Here is a 17,543-nt window from a genome sequence, read left to right as displayed (position 1 = left end):
TGTCGGGGCATGTCGACTCGAGTGTGGCGCCTCCCTAGCCGAGTCCGTGTGACATAGTAAATAAATTGTTCACAACTCCATTTTCTTACTTGTGGCTTATATGGGGGGTTAGGGACCAAAAGATATCATTGCATGGAATTCTCTCAACACTTATAGGCCTCCGTCCTCGTGTACATACAAAAAAAGATTGATGAAAGCATATATTGAAATTTAGACTTGTGGTAAAAGAACTGACTAAGAAAAGTTAACAAGAATAGGAACATGAAGCATAGAATCTAAAGAAGTTTTTGGAACTTCAACTACCCCTTTTCCATTCCTTTCACAATTTTAATGTAATCTGTCTAATATAAGAACAACAGTTTAAAAACAAGGATTTCACACTTGTCATATGGTACATTACTCTTGAAACAATGATCCAAGAACTATGTACTATGAAGTTATGATTAGGGCTATCTCTTTGAGCATGATGGGGATGAGAAGAAGTGGAAGTTCTGACAAGTTTGTAGCTTCAAGCCTTCAATACCTCTATTCTCCAATTCTCTGATTCTCTCCTCTTATCTTTAGGTGATTGTATTTTTCTCCATAGTTGCTTCCTCTTTTTTTCTTCTTCTGGAGGCCACATTTTGGACAATATTGTAAGCCTTACCACCTTATAAAATATACAAGAGTGACTTTAACATCAAAAGGCTTGAACTGACAGAGCTTCAATGATAGGTGTGACTTTTTCATCAAAGTGATTGAATAGACAAGACATGAAACGCTAGCGTTAGTTCATTTTCATTAAGCCTCTCCGTTCTCCGTGCGCATTCTACTAGCAAGAGCAGCCAAGTGCGCATACATTTCCATTTCCATGCCTACTACATTCCCATTCCTATGTCTGCTATGAGAGGAGTTTGTTAGTGTCTTTTTCGTTTGCACTAAGGTGGTTAGTTATCATTGGCATGGAGGTCTACTAATCATGAGATTGGCACTTGGAAAGAGAGCTTCCATGAGCTTTCCTTGCCTACTGAAGGTTATCTTATCAGAGTTGTCCTTTTCCTCCACTCTTGTAAGTCATAAGGCTTGTTTGGATAATTCTGCAGTACTTCACTTTTATAGAGGTTTGTCCTTAAAATGAACATTTTCTATTTTACGTACTCTTGGGGATTTTCCATAGATCAATATCATCTTTTGGAATCAAGATTCTAAAGGCATAACTTGACTAGTCAACTTACATAACCCTCACTCGTGTTGGTCTACTGCATAGACCCGATGCTGTTCCATGGATGGGAATATTCGAGCTTATCTTTCTCAACATTAGTTATCATTCTTTGATCTATTGGACACATGCTTGCTCCAACTCCCCCTTGTTAAAGGATGACTTGGGAAATGTATTTTAATAGAACCAAGTGTTCCTTACTTGAAATCCTACAAAGCTCCTTCTATTTTCTTCTGCTTGTATAGGTGTACACCTGATCTCAAGAAAAGGGAGCTCATCTCTTCCCTTTATGTTAGCTTTTTTGTGTTCATATTCCAGATTGAGACTTCAAAGAAAACAAAAAACTTTTGTTCTTATGTTATTCTTCCCTCTTCTTGGCACAATAAGACATCAAACATAGTTGTAATTACTAATTCATTCCATATGCTTCGAAGTTCGCCATAATACTAATTATGAAATCTATCCCCTTTCTTACACTTCATCCCAAATTTCCGTGGTGGTCTCAAAATATAAGGTTTTGGCTACATGTGGCTGCATATATTAAGTTATGTTGTTACAAGGTAGTTTCCTACTATGAGAACTTAACATTGTTTTCTTCCTACTACTTCAATCTCTAGTTTTTTACTCATAAATATTGTGTATCAATTTTAGTGAAGACTCCTCATTCCCACATTACTGTTAAAACCACAGTTGCTAGTCGAGGAAGCGTGAGTGAGAAGTGATTCGGGAAGCGAGGCACTTTTAAAATTTTAGGGAGCGAGAAGTGCAGGATGACTTAGAAGCGAATTGAGAATCATCTCGAAAGCGAGAAGGGAAGCGACCTAGGAAGCGAAGAGGAAACAAAGAGGGAAGCGACCTAGGATTCGAGTGAGAAGCGAATAGGAATTGAGTTTTTCTTATATTGGGCAAAAAAATTTTGTTAAAGGCTCCAAGCACCCCCACCCCCCCAAAAAAAAAAAATTGAAAATTCACTTCTTGATATTGGAAGCGAGTGAGAAGCGAAATGGGAAACACTAAATAACATAATGGGAAGCACGCTTCCCATTTAAAAGGGTTGCTTCCCCGCGTGTTTCGGAAGCGACACGATTTAGAAGTGACGTGTTTCAGGGAAGCGCGCTTCCCTGAGTGCTATAGCATTTTCGGTAACCCTAGTTAATGAAAAGACATTGTCATTCACTGGGTCTGGATCTCAAGATCCAAACTCAATTTGTTTAATTTAAACACATGCTCATTAATGGCATGTTGTAATTCTAACATATCATGTAATGGGTATTTTCGTACCCTAATTTTGTATCTGTATGTTCTTAATGAGAAGCTGCCGCAAACCTTAAATTGGGTATTCTCACACAGCCATCAGAGTCTCTCTCCTCTCTAACCATTTTCTCATATGGTATCAGAGCACCAGGCGTATTCTGAAGATCTGATTGTTCTTATGAGCCTCTCCAACGGCTTCCAAGGTATCTCTCAAATCTGAACTTACCTATTCTTCGTTTTCTTTATTCTTCCTGAATTCTTTTTAAGCCAACGTACTTACCTGCAACGTATTTTTCTATTTCTAAAATCTGCATCAGATCTCTTCCTTTACCCATCAGATCTGATAGTTTCTCTCCTTATTCCCCTTATTCTTCTATTCTCCAACGTATTCTTCTATTCCCTATTTTGATCTTTTGCGTGATTTCACAAGTTGATATTGTTAAATTATGTAAATAATCATGTAATGTAATATATATATTTTATATATATAAGGTAATACATATACATATATTAATATATATGTATATGTATCTACCTATTATATATATAAAATATATATTTCTTTTTGTTTAGCCGTAGGGGTAGTTTAGTCTTTTCCACTGTTTTACGCACATTCACTTTATGAATGTGATTATAAATTTATTTTATTTTTTGTTTTCTTTTCATTTTTATTTTTTCTTTTTTAAAGTACCAAAAGGTACCTTGGGGGGCTCACTCAAATAGACGTTGGGCCCCTCCAACGGTCACATTTGTGACCGTTGGAGGGGCTCCAACGTCTATGAGTGGAGCCCCTCCAAGGCTCCCTTTGTGTTGTTATAAATAGGGGCTCTCCTCTTTGTATTTCTTCATGGCTTTGAGTCAAAGCCCAAGTGCTCAATAAAGTGATTCCATTATTTTTATGCATTTGTGACTTTTTGTGAGTTGTGTTTTTGTGCACAAGTGTTCTAAAGTGTTCTTATTGTGCATTTGTGCCGGGTTTATTATCAAGAATATTAAGGTCTTGATCTTAGTATCTTGTTTGAAGCAGAGTTACCGGAAGCACCTAAGCAAAAGGGGAAGCGTGAAACGCCGTGCTTCCGAAGCGTGAGGGGAAGCGTCCCCTTTTTTTGGGAAGCACGCTTCCCTTTTATGGGAAGCGCGCTTCCCCCACGTTTCTCTCACGTTTCCCCCACGCTTCCCCCCCCCCCCATTTGTTTCGCTTCCCCCTCGCTTCCGGTTCGCTTCCTAGGTCGCTTCAGGTTCGTTTCCGAGACGGTTCAAAATTTTCTTCTAAGTGGTCCCACGCTTCCCCGCTTCATAAATTTTTGAAAGTGCCTCGCTTCCCGCTCCCGCTTCCCGCTTCCTCGACTGGTAACTCTGGTTTGAAGATACTTTTACATGGTATCAGAGCCTCGTTGAAGAAGCAGGATTGTGCATCTCTTCACTTGTGAAGTGCTTCGAAAAACGTGCCCTCAAGTTGGTGAAGTTTTGAAGTGAACCATCTCCTTCGGGCAATATTTTAGAAGCATCTTTTGTCAAGAAAGGTTTGAAAATCCTTTAAGGTACGTATTATTTGTTAAAATGTATCATTCAATCTTTGTAATCTTATATATATTTTATATATATAAAGGATGATACATATACATATATGGTATATATGCATATGTATCTTCCTAATTATATATATAAAATATATATTTCTCTATTATTAGGCATAGGGGTAGTTTAGTCATTTCTTCTTTTTACGCATATTCCTTTTGGAATGTGTTTGTAATTTTATTTTTATTTTTCTTTTTTTCATTTTTTCATTTTTGTGGTTTGCGCCACCTAGGGAGGCTCCCCAAAGAGTCGTTGGGGGCTCCCAATGACTCCTTTGGGAGCCCCCTATGTGGCTCCTCTCTTGTGTTATAAATAGGGGTCTCCCCCTTGTAATTCATTCACAACTTTGGAGGAGCTTTTGCTCCATGTAATGGGTGTTACACCCTTCCTCTCTTCAATAATATTAACTTATGCCTTATAGGCATTTTTGCCCCTTTGTGGGTTTATGTGTTAGCACATTATGTGCTTGTGTTTTCCTCTTTAGTGGGTATATTCGCACTTCATGTGCATGTGTATTGGTTCATTATTGAACCTAATATATTCAAAGTCGTTTCCTTACATTATTTTCTATTTTCTTCCCTCTCTAATGGGTGAAAAAGACTCTCACTTCTCCCTTGGTTTTAAACTTAGTGGTTCGAACTACCATGTTTGGGCCGACAATATGGAAGCCCATATCAAAGGGAAAGGTCTTTGGGGTTACCTTCAAGGTTTCATATCGGAACCCGAACCCAAACTTACTATCATAGAGAAAGGGGATATTAAGATTCTTGAAGGTGAAGATAGACAAAAGGCCCTAGAAGAGTATTCCAAAAGGCATGATGAGTGGAAGATGAAGAACTTCAAAATCTTGTCTTGGATTTTTTCATCCGTTGAAACCAAGCTCAATGCCAACATCATTAAGTTTAAAAGGGCCTATGAAGCTTGGTTGTACCTTGAGAAAATGTATACTTCAAGGGACTTATCTCACAAATATTACCTCCAACAGAAGGCTTTGACCCTTCAACAAAACGATTTGTCTATTCGAGAATATTTTGCCGAACTATCATCTATTTGGGACGAGCTTGCTATGCTCGAACCAAAATGGAGTGGAGAAGCTATTGAGTTAAGACACAAACAACTAGAGGAAGATCAATTCTTCAACTTTCTAAATGGTCTTAGACCCGAATTCGAGCAAATTCGGTCCTCTCTTCTATCCGCCTTCACATCTCCCTCTATTGAAGATGTTATCACCAAGCTAAGTGGTGAGGAAACCCATATGGTGATTAGTAAAAATAATCCTAGCATCCTTGCTACACCTTCTCAAAATGATTATGAAGCGGTTAATGCTGTGTCAAGACCCGGAAATAATATGAAGACATACAAACCTCCCCATTTCAAAAATCAAGGACAAGGAGGAAATGATCGATATGGCAAAAGAGACTATAGCAAATTAACTTGCCATTTTTATAAAGAACCGGGGCATATCAAACCCATTTGTCCCAAATAAAAGAAATTTCTTGCCGCGGCTTTGGCATCCCAATCAGAGGCACGACCTTCTTCATCAAATGAGCCTCTTTCGCTTCAACAAATTGTGGATGCTTTTCAACCTCTTCTCAAATGAGGCATTTCTGGAGCCGCTATGTCATCCTCCTCTTCTCTCGGTAAGACATCTTGGCTCCTAGATTTCGGTGCTTCATTTCATATGACTCCAAGTCCTTGTTTTCTTTCTGATTTTTCTAAAAATTTTCTTCTATCTTTTGTCTCAACGGCGGATGGAACACCTCTTGAAATTAAAGGAATGGGCAATTTTGAAAAACAAGACTTCTTTATTCCAAAAATTCGTCTTATACCAAAACTAAACTTAAATTTACTTTCTGTTTCTCAACTCTCGGACTATGGTTGCAATATAAAATTCTCTTCTGATAAATGTTAGATACAGGATCGTCAGTCCGGGAAGTTGATTGGGGAAGGCTCTAGGAGAGGAGACCTCTATTATCTTGATTTTCTCAAAATTCCCAAGAATCAATTTTGTAATGTTGCTCAAAACAAAGATATTCATGTATGGCATAAGAGATTGGGTCATCCCAACATTGTTAAAATCTCTTATTTGCCTTTTATTAAGCATCTTTGTAATGAAAATTTTGTTTGTAATGAATGTATTCTTGAGAAAATGAAAAGTCTTCCTTTTTCTCAAAGATCCATGTTTACAACAAAATCTTTTGAAATTGTTCACTCCGATGTATGGGGTCCGGCTCCGGTGATATCTAAGGGAGGTTTCTCATACTATGTTAGCTTTGTGGACGATTTCACTAGATTTAGTTGGATATACTTTCTTAAACATAAACATGAAGTTTTCTCTACTTTTAAAACATTTCATATGATGATTTTAAATCAATTCAATGGAAATTTAAAAATTTTTAGAACCGATTCGGGTGACGAATATCTTTCCAATGAATTCAAAAGTTATCTTGAAAATCATGGTATTCTTCATCAAAAGTCTTGTCCTAAAACTCAACAACAAAATGGGATGGCTGAACGAAAACATAGGCATATTATTGAAACAACACGAACTTTGCTCATTTCACAAAACATTCTGAAAAAAAAACCATTTGGGCTGAGGCAACCCTTACATCTGTCTATCTCATAAATAGACTTCCATCTAAAAACTTGAACAAGATTTCCCCATTTGAAAAATTATACGAAAAAGAACCTGATTATAGCAGGTTAAGGGTTTTTGGATGTAAGTGTTTTGTCCTTACTGATAAAAATGACAAACTCTCCCCTAAGGCCATTCCTTGTGCCTTTCTTGGTTATTCTGAAACTCAAAAAGGCTTTCGTTGCTATGATATTAAAAGTGATAAACTATATGTTTCCAGAAATGTTAGTTTCTTGAAAAATATTAGTGGTTTCGAAAAACTTGAATCTAATGACGAGAATATAGACTATTCCTTTCTGTTTGATTTATTGACAGAAGATGATGATTCTAGTGATGACGAATCAAATCAAAATGACCTAAGTAATAATGAAACCCATCCTGAGCCCTCAACGCTTCATCAACATATCAACGAAGAACCGCATAGAGATCCCATAACCTACTCTCATAGAGATAGGAATACTTTCATAAGTGCCCTCGAAAGATATGATGATGGTAGTGGGACTACTCCTCAAAGTGAGGAAAACCTTCGTAGGACCGAAAGACAGCGAAAACCCCATTCTGGATTCATCAGTTGCTGGAAGACATGGGGATCACAATTGAAGAGTCTACCAAGCTATGGTGCGACAACAAAAGTGTGATTTATATTGCTAAGAATCACACTTTTCATGAGCGGACCAGACACATAGAGATGGATTGTCACTATGTTCGGGAAGCATACCTCAAAAGAATCATTGACCTTCCATATGTCACGCCAGAATATCAGTTGGCGGATTTCTTCACTAAAGCCTTGTGTGCTCCGCGTTTCAACTTCCTTCTTAGCAAACTCTCGGTCATCCTACCCTAAGTTTGAGGGGGGGTATTAAATTATGTAAATAATCATGTAATGTAATATATATTATATATATATAAGGTAATACATATACATATATTAATATATATGTATATGTATCTACCTATTATATATATAAAATATATATTTCTTTTTGTTTAGCCGTAAGGGTAGTTTAGTCTTTTCCACTGTTTTACGCACATTCACTTTATGAATGTGATTGTAAATTTATTTTATTTTTTGTTTTCTTTTCATTTTTATTTTTCCTTTTTTAAAGTACCAAAAGGTACCTTGGGGGGCCCACTCAAATAGACGTTGGTCCCCTCCAACGGTCACATTTGTGACCGTTGGAGGAGCTCCAACGTCTATGAGTGGAGCCTTTCCAAGGCTCCCTTTGTGTTGTTATAAATAAGGGCTCTCCCCTTTGTATTTCTTCATGGCTTTGAGTTAAAGCCCAAGTGCTCAATAAAGTGATTCCATTATTTTTATGCCTTTGTGCATTTGTGAGTTTTTGTGAGTTGTGCTTTTGTGCACAAGTGTTCTAAAGTGTTCTTATTGTGCATTTGTGTCGGGTTTATTATCAAGAATATTAAGGTCTTGATCTTAGTATCTTGTTTGGAGATACTTTTACAGATATCACGTCCATATCATTCTTCCTTTTCTTCAGACTGACATAAGACCAGATCTTCTCAGATCTCTTTCTTCTTGGATTTCTTTTCTCCTATCTTTCTTTGCATTTTTCAAAAAAAAAGCCACGTTACATTCAAATAACGTGTTTTTGTTTTGCATTTTATTGACTGATCTTTATTCAGATCAGTTTACTGCATAACCTAGGTTTTTGTCTCGGGTCTGCTGTAAAAAAAAAGGCAGCTGAGTTATCTGAAATTACATATTGGTTCTGAAATTTATTTTTGAATTCTGTTTGTTAGTCTTTTACTCTGAAATTACATATTGGTTCTGAAATTACTCTTTTTGTTGTACTCCACCTTATTTCTAATTCTCCCTTGCTTTCACCTTCAATCGTATATGGATTCCTTTTCTTCCCCTCAATCTGGTCTTTCTTTCAACTTTCTTAGCCAACTTGTATCTAAAAAACTGAACAATTTTAATTTTCTCACCTGTAAAAGGCAAATCATCTCCTTCATAAGAAGTCAGGATCTTTCTGGACATCTAGATGGCTCTGTTTCTATTCCTCCAGAGTTCATATCACAAGATAGCAAGACTGGGGAGGGTGACACTTCCATTACCTTTGTTTGAAATCTAGAGTATATATCCTGGATGAAGCGATATCAGGCTTTGGTTGCCTACATCACTTCCACCCTATCTCAGGAGGTGCTTGTGGCAATCTCAGATGACTGCACAACTATGCAGTTATGTCATCGTCTTGTTCAAACGTATTCTCAAGTTTCTCAAGCTAGAGTTTTATTTTTAAAGAAAGAGCTTCAAATGCTGAGAAAGGACTCCATGACTATCATGGAATACTTAAACAAAATGAAGACTATCACAGATCAGTTGGCCATCGTGGGTTGCGCGGTCAGTGACAAAGATATGGTGCAACAAACTTTGAGCGGGCTGAGACCCGATTATCATATAATGGTTACTTCCTTGTTGTGTTTGCCAGAGTTACCTACATTTGAAGACCTTCTTGCTAAGCTCTTATATTATGAGATGACTTTAAAGGGATTCTCTGAAGGTAATCACAACCCCATTGGAGCACACAATGTTCTTGTCATAGGAGTTACCTATGGTCGAGGACGCGGCAGTAGCGGCGGCTGATGCGCTCGTCGGCTACAAGGTGGCATCATCTGGTTCGGATGACCAAGATGTCAAGGGCAAGTCCAAGGGAAATGGCAAAGGTAAGGGCAAGTTTGAAAAGAAGCCCAAAGAAGATGCGGGCTTCAAAAAGACGGATAAAGACGGTAAGAAGGCTTCTGGCTGCTACATCTGTGAAGGGCCTCATTTTGCTCGAGACTGCCCAAAGAAAGAAAAACTAAATGCTTTGGTGGGTGAGGAAGGACCCACAAAGCAAGACCATGTGAATCCTCTCCAACTTCTCAATACGTTGAGAAAGGAGATTGTGCGAAATGAGTTAATCTATGTGGAGGCAAAGATTAATGGAAAACCAGTAAAGGCTATGGTCGATACTGGGGCGACCCATAACTTCATTTCTGCAGAAGAGGTGAAGGCGTTCGGCTTGCCGTTGTCCAAAGACGGAAGTTAAGTGAAGGCAGTTAACACCAAAGCATTGCAGATCGGTGGCATTGCCCATGTCCAACTGCAAGTTGGGGAATGGGTTGGCAGTTGCAGTCTGATGGCAATGCAACTGGACGACTTCCAGGTTATATTGGAGATGAAATTCTTGGCAAGGAATGCGGTCATTGTTATGTCGCATCTAAAGAGCATCCTCATCACAAGGACGGGGGTGCCTTGTTTCGTTCAGGGCTTGAAAGAAAATTCAGTTGTCGTCCAGATGGTGGATCGAATAGTGCGGAACAATTAGGAGAAGTGAACGATATTCTGCGGGACTATGCGGATGTGATGCCGGATGAGTTGCCAAAGAAGCTCCCCAAGAAGCGAGATATTGATCACTCGATTGATCTGGTTTCAGGGGCACTTCCACTATCCCAGATGCCTTACAAGATGCCTCTACATTTGGTTGAGTTGCGGTGGTAACTTGATCAGTTGCTTGATTCTGGATTGCTAAGGCCAAGCAAGGCACCGTATGGGGCGCCTGTGCTGTTCCAGAAAAAGCAAGATGGATCCCTTTGAATGTGCGTGGATTACCGTGCTCTCAATAAGGTAACCATCAAAAACAAGTATCTGGTGCCTAACGTTGAAGATTTGTTTGATCGCTTGGGGAAGGCACGATACTTTTCAAAGATGAATTTGCGGTTAGGATATTATCGAGTCAGGATAGCCGAGGGTGATGAACTAAAGACTACCTGTGTGACTCGGTATGGGTCTTTTGAGTTCCTTGTAATGCCCTTTGGGCTAACAAATGCTCCTGCAACTTTCTGCACTCTAATGAACAATGTCTTTCGGGTAAAGATGGATCCACGGAAGATTCAGGTCATTATGGACTGACCCGAACCAAAGAAGGTCTTGGAACTGCGGTCGTTCCTTGGCCTTACGAACTATCGTAAGTTCGTGAAGAGTTACTCTAAAAAGACGGTGGCGCTTACTGAGTTGCTCAGAAAAGACAAGACCTGGGATTGGTCTGCTGAATGTCAAGAGGCATTCACTAAGTTGAAGAGGGTGGTAACGTCAGAACCCATCCTTCGTTTGCCGGATTTTGGGAAGGCATTTGAAGTCCATACCGATGCATCAGACTTTACAATAGGAGGGGTGTTGGTCCAGGAGGGACACCCAGTTGCCTTTGAAAGTTGGAAACTCAATGATACAGAGAGGAGGTAGTTTGTTCATGAGAAGGAGATGACGGCGGTGGTACATTGCCTATAAACATGGAGGCACTATTTGTTGGGCTCCAAGTTCATAGTTCGGACAGACAATGTTGCTACAAGTTGCTTTGCGACTCAAAAGAAGTTGACGCCTAAACAGGCTAGGTGACAAGACTTCTTGGCAGAGTTTGATTTTGAGTTGCAGTATAATCCAGGGAAGGAAAACTTGGTTGCTGATGCCTTAAGCCGCAAGGAGGAACCTGAGGTGATTGTTGCTTCAATCACGCAAGTATCTGGAGATATTTTGCAGAGTTTAAAGGAAGAAACTCAAAAGGATCCAGTCACTATCCGCTTGTTGAAACAAGTGGAAGAGGGGGTGACAAGGCAGTTTTGGATAGAGGATGGTGTTCTCTATGCTAAAGGAAGGCGACCCTATGTGCCTAACGGTGGCGGCTTGCGGAAGCTGTTACTAAAGGAGGCGCATGACACCCCTTGGGCGGGGCATCCGGGACAGGAGCGCACGATGACACTCCTATTATCCAATTATTACTGGTCGAGGATGGAAGAGGACATTGACTTATATGTCAGAACTTGTCTTGTATGCCAGCAAGACAAGACGGAGAGGAAAAAAGTTGTTGGGTTGCTGGAGCCCTTACCAACGCCGACCAGACCATGGGAAAGCATATCGATGGATTTCATCTCTGGACTGCCCAAGGTGGAAGGGTTTACATCGATTATGGTCGTGGTGGACAGGTTTTCAAAGTATACAACGTTCATTCCTGCTCCAAAGGAATGCACATCGGAGATTACTGCATAATTGTTTTTTAAACAAATTATGAAGTATTGGGGATTGTCGTTGAACATTGTCAGTGATCGTGACGTACGATTCACAGGAAAGTTTTGGACCACCTTGTTCGAGATGATGGGCTCTACGCTTAACATCTCGACAAGCAATCATCCACAAACAGATGGTCAGACAGAACGCGTTAATGCTCTGTTGGAGGAATATCTCAGGCATTACGTGTTGGCCAACCAGCAAAACTGGGTGGATTTGCTGGATATTGCTCAATTCTGCTACAATCTGTAACGGACCTCGACGACGGGTCAGAGTCCCTTCGAGTTAGTAACGGGGCAACAACCCTTCACTCCTCATGAGGTAGTGAAGCAGAAAGACCAAGGTCGCTGTCCTGCGGCATACCGGTTCGCAAGAACGCGGCATGAGAGGATAAAAGAGGCGAATGATTGTTTGGAAAGAGCCAAGAGGCAGATGAAAAAGTGGGCAGACGAGAGGCGTCGACCACTTGAGTTCCAAGTTGGGGAAAAAGTATGGTTGAAACTCACTCCCCAGATTTGGAAAAAGATCCTAAGGAAGACGACACACAAGGGGCTCATTCCTCGGTATGATAGACCTTTTAAGGTAACCAAACGGATTGGACGCTCGGCTTACAGGTTGGAACTTCCAAAAAGGATTAAGGTACATCCAGTGTTCAACGTTAGTTTTCTCAAGGAGTACCATGAAGACTTGGAGGAACCCTCACGGATGGTGTCACGGCGTGCTCCACCAAATATACGAACACAGTTTCAGAAGCAAGCTGAGTTCATCATGGACCGAAGGGTAGAGGGCCAAAGCAACAAGAACCGGAGAACCTACTTCCTAGTCAAATGGAAAGGTCTGCCGATAGAGGAAGCAATGGCAATTTGAGGATTTGATCCAAGCCTACTTAAAGAAGATGAACCCGACGAGGACGTCAGATTCATCAGGTGGGGAAGACTTGTTAGACCCTCAATAAACTGAGCGCGGCATGCATGGCGTGCAGCGCACGCGGCATGCATGGCGCGAGTGGCATGTGGTGCGCACGCAGCTGCGCAGCGCGCGGTATGCGCGGCAGGCGCGGCGTGCATAACGCAGACTACGAGGCGGCATGCGAAATGATGCGCAACATTCGAACGGTTGGTGGCGTGCGGCGAGGAGGCGCCTGCCCTTGCCAAGGGGTGCGACCCAAGTGACAGTTGGTGGTAATGGGTGAGAAGGCACCTGTGTTCGTTAAGGGGTGCGACCCAAAGGATGCGATGATTGGAGACATGTCCCTTGTAAGTTATAAAGATGTAACGTCTGGCCATTGTAGGGCATGCAAGTCAGACTAGTGAGATTGTATTTTATGTGTGAATAATACAAGTGTTGGTATTCTTTGCATTCGGCTTGTGTCAAAGAAAGTCTTCCGTTGCTGAGAGGCTGAACGAGGTCGTGGCGATTTCGTGCCGGCGCAAGGCAAATTTCAAATGTGAAGTTTGAGCTTGTGAATGCCCAACAACGGAGGAGGCTTGGACAATCACCCAATCCATATGTCCAAGCCTCCTCTTTGCACCAATTGCATTCTTAATGGAGTCAGAACACTCCTTGTATCTTCCGTTGAGCTTGATATTGGTTGTTTGAAACCCTTGGAATTCACCAGATGTAATTGATTCTTCACGAGGAACCAAGGATTGATGATTTCCCTTCACTAATACAATAAACACCACCTTCCATTGGAGTCAATTGATGAAATGTGGCCATTTACTAGAATTTTACACCCTTTGTTCATCACACTGAAATCTTTTCACTTAATATTGATAAACGAACATAACCCAGCACACCCATGCCTCACCATAGCCACTACCCAACTAAAGAGATGCAAAAAATCTCAGGAATAAGTGCAAAAAATCTCAGGAATAATACAAGCAAGGAGCCACTTAGGGGGCTCCCAAAGGAGTCGTTGGGAGCCCCCAACGGTCACATTTGTGACCGTTGGGGGCTCCCCAACGACTCTTTGGGGAGCCTCCCTAGGTGGCGCAAACCACTAAAAAAGAGAAAAATAAAAACGAAAAATAAAAGTAAAAATTACAAACATATTCCAAATGGAATATGCGTAAAACTGTGAAATGATTAAACTACCCCTATGTCTATAAATAGAAAAAATATATATTTTATATATATAATTAGGATAATACATATGCATATATACCATATATGAATATGTATTATCCTTTATATATATAAAATATATATAAGATTACATAAGTTGAATGATACATTTTAACACTTAGTTCTATAATGAATGACATAATGGTGCTACAATATGTTTCAACTTTCAATACCCTCTATACTAAATGTTTTCACGAGCAAAATATTACTTGGGCCCAAACAATAAGAGATATGACTGAGTGTTTCAAAGAGACAAGATAGCTGGCAGTAAAGAATGCTGAGATTTTTGTTGTTGGGTAGAGGTATTGGAGCTTAGTAGGCTTGGGTACCATGTTAGATTTTTAGGGTTTAAAAAGGAAAAATGGAGAGAGAGGGCTTCTTAGTCGTCATTCATTGAGGCACTATACCCTGATATTATTGATCATTCTTTGATTAAAAGAATCACCCTATCATTTTTTCAGAGGAAGTCTAGTTCTGCTTCCTTTTTTCTCTCAAGTGTCTTTTCTTTCCATGTTTCTTAATATCTGAACATGTGGAATTTGCTTCAACATTATTTTGGTTTCTTGTATTTGATATTTCCTTGGCAATGTTGTTCTTGTTTCAATTAGAATTCTTTTACATATCCTTTTAATTTGATTCTACTTTTGGATTAGACTTTGGATCTGTATAAAGATAATTGTTTTAGCGGGGTCGAATGAGATGAGTGGACGGTTAGATCACACTATCATAATGAAGGGGTCTTGGGTTCAAATCCCACAGGGTTATATAAGAAAAGGAAAAAAGAAGAAAAAGATCATTGGTTTATTTCACTAAATTCCAATTGAAGCAATTTGATTGGTATGATCCACATATTAGTCTTATATCAGTCATAAAGTGGCACAAATTCTTCTAAGAATCAAGAGTCAAAATTTGATATAATTCAATCCACATTTGTTCAAGAAATAATTGAAATGCCCGTATGCAAGTTATAAATGTCACAACACCCAAAATACCACGCCTGTCACATTTTGTAAAACTACATTTGGACAAAGGTAGACTTTGGCCTCTTTAACAATTTCGTTCATCCTTATTCTTCTGATCTTTGTTGGTTTGAAGAAGATTGAAATCCCAAATTTCGGTAACTTGTGCAGGTATTGCAATTTTTTTTTTTAATTTGATGATGTTAATGTTTCAAATAATAAACTAACAAATTCTTTGTACAGTTTATAGATTTGCACTTATTTATCTTTTGAAGCATCATTTGTTAACTGATAAATTGTTGCTTCCAGGCATTTGCGGAATGGATTCTATTCACCTCAAGTGGAATATCGAGTGCATTATACCATTCTTGTGATGTAGGTACCTGGTGTTCTCTCCCATATCATGTTTTACAGGTACATCTACTTTGATGGACTTTTTGTTGAAGAAAATAGGAATATTATATTGAGATAACTCGTACAGTTCTACCAAATGAATATTTGTTTTGGCATTATATTGGATGATAATTTTTGTATTATCCTATAGAATATTTAGTTGTTTCTTTATGAGAGCAAGCGACTATGTCACATGGATGTGGATACAGTTTGGGAATACGATGCAGATTTTTCTTGGTACGATACAACAATTTTCAAAGTTTAGGATTCAGGGACACTGCTGTACATATTATATATGTATATTAAAATTATATATATAAGTATATTTCTTATCATGTCAGACACCATATTGAGTGTGTCAACACTGTGTCAGACACCATATCACATGTGTCAGACACCTTGTCTATGTGAAGGATATGTGTCATACATCGTGTCTATGTATTGGACATGATGTTTACCGTGTCCTTCACGTGTCACAACGAATCCTGTGTTCGGATCCATGTCATGTATCGACGCGCGATTCACCCCTTGAGGGGCATGTCCCTGTGACATAGGCAAGCGATACACCAGATACCTGGGATCATACACCATAGTATCCATGAGACAACAAGGCCATTCTCTCTTCTCCAAGCAGGATACTAGGGACTCTTTTCATTTGGTTTGCTAGTCTCGCTAATTATATATTCCCACTTGCCTCGAGCAAGAATTTGTAGTTCAACCGAGCAGGCCTGCTTAATATAATTTCTTCCATTGAACTTCAAATTCCTTATTTGGAATCCTTCAATATTGACACTTCCGTGGGTGTTGAACATAGAACTACGACGTTTTTGCTCATTTCAACATTCACATTAAGTAGGAATACCCATACTAATTATTAGGAAATTTCCCTTTTTTTCAAACAACTCTTAGTTTTAGATGGGGTTTACGCGTTTCCCAGGTCTGCTGCCATTCGGGAACTTCATGGAACACAAACCACCTTCAATTTCTCTTATAAAAACTTCAACATTGACTTTAAACAACTTCTGACAATGATATCATACTGATCTCAGACCTTGTAACCACACCATTTGGCATTGAGAATTAGTCGACAAAGACAGGCAGTGACAGAAACTATATTAAAATTTTCATAAGCTTTTGCCTAGTGCTCCAAGAATCCAGCAAAAATCCTCTAAAAATCATAAAAAATCGGTTCTAATAGAAGCCTACAACCCAAAAGTTGGAACCTTTTTTACTTGCCACTCGGTTCTTCCCTTGCTGATGCCACTGTAGCTTGTTCTTCAAGAAACTGCTCTAGATCTTCACTGTAGCTCTAATACCATGTCGTGATACCTAGGGATACATTTTTGCTGATTAAATAAGAATAATGATGAGAAAATTAGAGGAGAAGAAGAAAGAAGAAGAGAGGAGAATAGGGCACCATATCAGGTTCCCTTTATTCATTCACATTGATTTGCTGTAAAAGTGAGGAAATAAAAACTGAACAAAAATAAGCCTTAACCCTATACAAATGACAAAAATGGGTAACAAGGAACTTCAATGTAAAAAATAACCATGTCGACCCATAATATGACATACCTCTAATTATTTATTTATTGGCACATCTGACCCTCCAGATGTTATCTACATATTTGGTATAATAGAAGCCAGCCTTTGGGTCATGTTTTGCCAACATGTATGTCAGATTTTCTGGGGGTTGAAGATTAGAGGAGAAGAAGAAAGAAGAAGAGAGGAGAATAGGGCACCATATCAGGTTCCCTTTATTCATTCACATTGATATGCTGTAAAAGTGAGGAAATAAAAACTGAACAAAAATAAGCCTTAACCCTATACAAATGACAAAATGGGTAACAAGGAACTTCAATGTCAAAAATAACCCTGTCGACCCTTTATATGACATACCTCTAATTATTTATTTATTTATTTGTTTATTGGCACATCTGACCCTCCAGATGTGATCTACATATTCGGTATAATAGAAGCCAGCCTTTGGGTCATGTTTTGCCAACATGTATGTCAGATTTTCTGGGGGTTGAAAAATCAATGGCCTAAAAGGTATCAAATTTTCAATCATCAAAAAAATGTATCTTTTCATCATAAAATATGATCCAAGGGTCAACTCATACTATTTTATCCATGTTAAACGCATCCATGGCATCAGACTTGGTCAAAACAACCTCCCATGTGAGTTCCACAAACCGCGATTTTCATGGATTTGTTTTTCTTTTCTCTTAAATCTAGCCGTACGGATGTGATCTACATGTTTGGTTTTTTAAGTTCCGGCTCTTGAATCATTCCGATTGTGATGCATAAACAAGATTTTTAAGGCTTTCAAATCAA

The 17,543-nt window shown here is 39.2% G+C and overlaps 1 protein-coding gene across 4 annotated transcripts in view; it reads left to right on the top strand.

The window, feature by feature from the left end:
- LOC149813357 (transmembrane protein-like protein) overlaps positions 1-17,543 on the top strand; it is a 79,368-nt gene that overhangs the window by 54,478 nt on the left and 7,347 nt on the right. For all 4 annotated transcript variants that reach the window (XM_089992012.1, XM_089992013.1, XM_089992011.1 and 1 more), the window contains one exon: positions 15,123-15,227. In XM_089992012.1, the coding sequence (XP_089848138.1) occupies positions 15,123-15,227 (105 nt within the window). The remainder of the gene's footprint in view (positions 1-15,122; positions 15,228-17,543) is intronic.

Source organism: Nuphar pumila, chromosome 16, assembly GCF_984573655.1.
Source record: "Nuphar pumila chromosome 16, dmNupPumi1.hap1.1, whole genome shotgun sequence".
Taxonomy (NCBI): Eukaryota; Viridiplantae; Streptophyta; class Magnoliopsida; order Nymphaeales; family Nymphaeaceae; genus Nuphar; species Nuphar pumila.
This window is presented reverse-complemented; position numbering and strand designations above follow the sequence as displayed.